The sequence below is a fragment of the Procambarus clarkii genome, chromosome 69 (genome assembly GCF_040958095.1).
Source record: "Procambarus clarkii isolate CNS0578487 chromosome 69, FALCON_Pclarkii_2.0, whole genome shotgun sequence".
NCBI lineage: Eukaryota > Metazoa > Arthropoda > Malacostraca > Decapoda > Cambaridae > Procambarus > Procambarus clarkii.
In genome coordinates, this window is record NC_091218.1 from 13,507,715 (window position 1) to 13,513,714 (window position 6,000).

Genomic DNA, 6,000 nt, shown 5'->3' on the forward strand with positions numbered 1-6,000 from the left:
AAAGCTCTCAGCCAGCTAACAGGAGTCAGCAGTAGTCTGCTCCTGTACCCACCTGTGTGTAAAGGTAAGGCTTACCATGAGCTATGGGAAGGGAAAGCTCTCAGCCTGCTAACAGGAGTCAGCAGTCGTCTGCTCCTGTACCCACCGGTGTGTAAAACTAGTAGGGTAAGGCTTACCATGAGCTATAGGAAGGGAAAGCTCTCAGCCTGCTAACAGGAGTCAGCAGTAGTCTGCTCCTGTACCCACCGGTGTGTAAAACTAGTTGGATAAGGCTTACCATGAGCTATGGGAAGGGAAAGCTCTCAGCCAGCTAACAGGAGTCAGCAGTCGTCTGCTCCTGTACCCACCTGTGTGTAAAACTAGTAGGGTAAGGCTTACCATGAGCTATGGGAAGGGAAAGCTCTCAGCCAGCTAACAGGAGTCAGCAGTCGTCTGCTCCTGTACCCTCCTGTGTATAAAACTAGTAGGGTAAGGCTTACCATGAGCTATGGGAAGGGAAAGCTCTCAGCCAGCTAACAGGAGTCAGCAGTCGTCTGCTCCTGTACCCTCCTGTGTGTAAAACTAGTAGGGTAAGGCTTACCATGATCTATGGGAAGGGAAAGCTCTCAGCCTGTTAACAGGAGTCAGCAGTCGTCTGCTCCTGTTCCCACCTGTGTGTAAAACTAGTAGGGTAAGGCTTACCATGAGCTATGGGAAGGCAAAGCTCTCAGCCAGCTAACAGGAGTCAGCAGTCGTCTGCTCCTGTACCCTCCTGTGTGTAAAACTAGTAGGGTAAGGCTTACCATGAGCTATGGGAAGGGAAAGCTCTCAGCCAGCTAACAGGAGTCAGCAGTCGTCTGCTCCTGTACCCTCCTGTGTGTAAAACTAGTAGGGTAAGGCTTACCATGAGCTATGGGAAGGGAAAGCTCTCAGCCTGCTAACAGGAGTCAGCAGTCGTCTGCTCCTGTTCCCACCTGTGTGTAAAACTAGTAGGGTAAGGCTTACCATGAGCTATGGGAAGAGAAAGCTCTCAGCCAGCTAACAGGAGTCAGCAGTCGTCTGCTCCTGTACCCACCTGTGTGTAAAACTAGTAGGGTAAGGCTTACCATGAGCTATGGGAAGGGAAAGCTCTCAGCCAGCTAACAGGAGTCAGCAGTCGTCTGCTCCTGTACTCTCCTATGTGTAAAACTAGTAGAGTAAGGCTTACCATGAGCTATGGGAAGGGAAAGCTCTCAGCCAGCTAACAGGAGTCAGCAGTCGTCTGCTCCTGTACCCACCTGTGTGTAAAACTAGTAGGGTAAGGCTTACCATGAGCTATGGGAAGGGAAAGCTCTCAGCCAGCTAACAGGAGTCAGCAGTCGTCTGCTCCTGTACCCTCCTGTGTGTAAAACTAGTAGGGTAAGGCTTACCATGAGCTATGGGAAGGGAATAAGTATATCAAGTGTTCAGGGATCACTAACGAGCATAGCAATCATCATCAGGGACACAAACAAGACATTTTGTCTGTGTTTCAGAGATAACTCTGAGCCCCAGGAGGCGTGGTCGCTCCCTGGGGCTCGCTCCACACAGCTTCTCCAGCAACAACACGCTCTCACAAAGCCATTTAACATGTTAATTCAGTTAACACAATTACGTTCTTGCTCTGGTAAGTATTTTTTCTTGAGGAGGATTACACGGGGAACGTTGTATGTCTTGTTTCTTGCAGGGTCGGTGTTCGATTCCCGAGGATTGACTTGGTTAGGGCATAGATGCTACAAATCGTTCTCATATCCCAGCTCCTTGTCCTTGTATCTCAGTTCTTTGTCCTCATATCCCAGCTCCTTGTCCTCATATCCCAGCTCCTTGTCCTCATATCCCAGCTCCTTGTCCTCATACCCCAGCTCCTTGTCCTCATACTCCAACACCTTGTCCTCATACCCCAGTTCCTTGTCCTCATACCCCAGCTCCTTGTCCTCATACCCCAGCTCCTTGTCATCTTACCCCCAGCTCCTTGTCCTCGTATCCCAGCTCCTTGTTGTCATATCCCAGCTCCTTGTCCTCATATCCCAGCTCATTGTCCTCATATCCCAGCTCCTTGTCCTCATATACCAGCTCATTGTCCTCATATCCCAGCTCCTTATTTCATATCCCAGCTCCTTGTACTCATATCCCAGCTCCTTGTCCTCATATCCCAACTCCTTGTCCTCATATCCCAGCTCCTTGTTCTCATATCCCAACTCCTTGTCCTCATATCCCAGCCCCTTGTCCTCATATCCCAACTCCTTGTCCTCCTATCCCAGCTCCTTGTCCTCATATCCCAGATCCTGGTCCTCATACCCCAGCTCCTTGTTTCATATCCCAGCTCCTTGTCCTCATATCCCAGCTCCTTGTCCTCATATCCCAGCTCCTTGTCCTCATATCCCAACTCCTTGTCCTCATATCCCAGCTCCTTGTCCTCATATCCCAGATCCTGGTCCTCATACCCCAGCTCCTTGTCCTCATATCCCAACTCCTTGTCCTCATATCCCAGCTCCTTGTCCTCATATCCCAGCTCCTTGTCCTCATATCCCAGCTCCTTGTCCTCATATCCCAGCTCCTTGTCCTCATATCCCAACTCCTTGTCCTCATATCCCAGCTCCTTGTCCTCATATCCCAGATCCTGGTACTCATACCCCAGCTCCTTGTCCTCATATCCCAACTCCTTGTCCTCATATCCCAGCTCCTTGTCCTCATATCCCAGCTCCTGGTCCTCATACCCCAGCTCCTTGTCCTCATATCCCAGCTCCTGGTCCTCATATCCCAGCTCCTTGTCCTCATATCCCAGCTCCTTGTCCTCATATCCCAGATCCTGGTACTCATACCCCAGCTCCTTGTCCTCATATCCCAACTCCTTGTCCTCATATCCCAGCTCCTTGTCCTCATATCCCAGCTCCTGGTCCTCATACCCCAGCTCCTTGTCCTCATATCCCAGCTCCTGGTCCTCATATCCCAGCTCCTTGTCCTCATATCCCAGCTCCATGTTTCATATCCCAGCTCCTTGTCCTCATATCCCAGCTCCTTGTCCTCATATAACTTCCAAGCGCTCTATAGTCACAATGTCTTGGTAATTCCTTCATATTAAGACACAGGTGTCTTAACACAAGACACCTGTGTCTTGTCCCTAATATTTACCTAATATTACCTTTCTCCTCATACTTACTTTACTTATCTCCAAGTAATCCCATTTCCTTACTTATATGTTAATAATAACTTTACCTCTGTCCTCATAACTACCTTATCTTTCCTTTTCTTATAATTATCTTATATTATCGTTTCCCCCATGATGATTAGCTTACGATAATTGTACCTTACGGAGCCGGTCGGCCGAGCGGACAGCACGCTGGACTTGTGATCCTGTGGTCCTGGGTTCGATCCCAGGCGCCGGCGAGAAACAATGGGCAGAGTTTCTTTCACCCTATGCCCCTGTTACCTAGCAGTAAAATAGGTACCTGGGTGTTATAGTCAGCTGTCACGGGCTGCTTCCTAGGGGTGGAGGCCTGGTCGAGGACCGGGCCGCGGGGACACTAAAAAAGCCCCGAAATCATCTCAAGATAACCTCAAGATAACGATTGTAAACCGAGTGCGCAGCCCATTGCGTTACAGGCGCCTCTATTACCCTTAAAATAACCATGCGACAGTCCAGCTGAAGACATCCCCTTTAATACAATGCTCGTCTGCCTCTCTATTATTTTATGGGGAGTATCAAAGATTTTGGCCACGACTGGGGATTTTTAATGTCGTGATCATTTCCACCCATCCACTGCTTCACAAATACCGACAAAGACGTGAGGGATTATGCATGGAATAATAATTTATATATTATTAAATACATTCGAAGTGATGTTTTAAAACCCAAAATATTCGTTTTTTTTTCAGGAAATGTGTTTCCATTGGGCAGGTTAATGGTTGTTTGAGTGAGTTAAACGAGCTTCGTTCCGCCATGGGCCGGCGTGGGAGAGGCCCAGGCAGCGCACCAGCGTGGGAGAACGCACACGGGAGGCGGCCGTGCCGCGTGCCAACCGCAACAGTCTGGTGCATCGTATGACGTTCTGCTGCTGGTGCCTCGGTGTGATGGACTCCCGGGTCGTGCTCCATCCTACCATCCCCAGCTTTGGCCATCCCACTGTCTACTTCTATCCTACAGGTGTGTACGGCAACATGTCTTACAGGTGTGTGTACGGCAACATGTCTTACAGGTGTGTACGGCAACATATCCTACAGATGTGTATGACAACATGTCTTACAGGTGTGTACAGCAACATGTCTTACAGGTGTGTACGGCAACATGTCTTACAGGTGTGTGTACAGCAACATATCTTACAGGTGTGTACGGCATTATGTCTTACAGGTGTGTACGGCATTATGTCTTACAGGTGTGTACAGCAACATGTCTTACAGGTGTGTACGGCATTATGTCTTACAGGTGTGTACGGCAACATGTCTTACAGGTGTGTACGTCAACATGTCTTACAGGTGTGTACGGCAACATATCTTACAGGTGTGTACGGCAACATGTCTTACAGGTGTGTACGGCAACATGTCTTACAGGTGTGTATGACAACATGTCTTACAGGTGTGTACGGCAACATATCTTACAGGTGTGTACGGCAACATATCCTACAGGTGTGTACGGCAACATATCCTACAGGTGTGTACGGCAACATATCCTACAGGTGTGTACGGCAACATATCCTACAGGTGTGTATGACAACATGTCTTCCAGGTGTGTGTTCTTCCACATATGTAGAGGTATATCCAACATATCCTACCTCAAATTTTAATAAATTATTCAATAAATTACAATTATTTATTGCTATCTACCTGTGTAATTTCTACCCTACTATCAATTTACCTTCCAATCTACTGTCTACTTTCTGCTCCTGTGATAGACTGTACTTCTAAACTTTGGACTTAATTCTGTCTATATTCCTCGAACTTTTGACATCTATCTGTCAATATGCATCTAAGTTTTGATATTAGTTCTGTCTATCTTCATCCCAATTTAGACACACTTCTGTTATAAATGAGGTCTTAAATGGACTCGAACCCCCGACCACTGTCCAAGGGGGGTCCAAAGCCACACACACCCGTACCCGGGGAGTCCAGGCGCCAGATTCACGAAAGCACTTACGCAAGTACTTACGAACGTGTACATCTTTCCTCAATCTTTGACGGCTTTGGTTACATTTATTAAACAGTTTACAAGCATGAAAACTTGCCAATCAACTGTTGTTATTGTTATAAACAGCCTCCAGGTGCTTCGGAGCTCATTAACTGTTTAATAATTGTAAACAAAGCCGAGAAAGATTGAGAAAAGCTGTACAGGTTCGTAAGTGCTTGCGTAAGTGCTTTCGTGAATCTGGCCCCAGGAACGCAGGTGTGATCCCATTGTATAACTTCAATACCTAATCATAGACAAATGAGATATAATCGATATATATGATAAGTATTCAACATATCGTTAAATATATATTGAAATTGGAGTTCTAGTTTATAACATTAGTTTATTCCAGCTGTTTTTCACGCAATGACAAACAATGGGATAAAAGGCTTAAGAGATTAAGTCTTAAATTAATTCAGGGAGATTTACGGCTTTAAAATCTATTTGACGTTCAAAAAAGTCGCTGTTGTGGAAGATTAAAGCATTCGTCTGCGTAGTTAATGCTGCTTAAGCCTAGCGCGCGTGTACACGCACGCACACACACGCATGCGCGCGCACACACACACACGCGCGCGCGCACACACAAAGAGGCGGGACCAAAGAGTCAAAGCTTAACCCTCGTAAGCACAATTAGGTAACTACACACACACACACACACACACACACACACACACACACACACACACACACACACATACACACACACACACACACACACACACACACACACACACACACACACACACACACACACACACACACACACACACACACACACACACACACACACACACACACACACACACACACACACACACACACACACATACACACACACACAC

General features: G+C 47.2%; 1 protein-coding gene across 1 annotated transcript in view; it reads left to right on the top strand.

The window, feature by feature from the left end:
• The window catches only part of LOC123772235 (dentin sialophosphoprotein), an 89,833-nt gene that overhangs the window by 21,865 nt on the left and 61,968 nt on the right, over nucleotides 1-6,000 (top strand). The window contains exon 2 of the mRNA XM_045765317.2: nucleotides 3,874-4,141. Coding sequence (XP_045621273.1) covers nucleotides 4,039-4,141 — 103 coding nt within the window. The 5' untranslated portion in view covers nucleotides 3,874-4,038. The remainder of the gene's footprint in view (nucleotides 1-3,873; nucleotides 4,142-6,000) is intronic.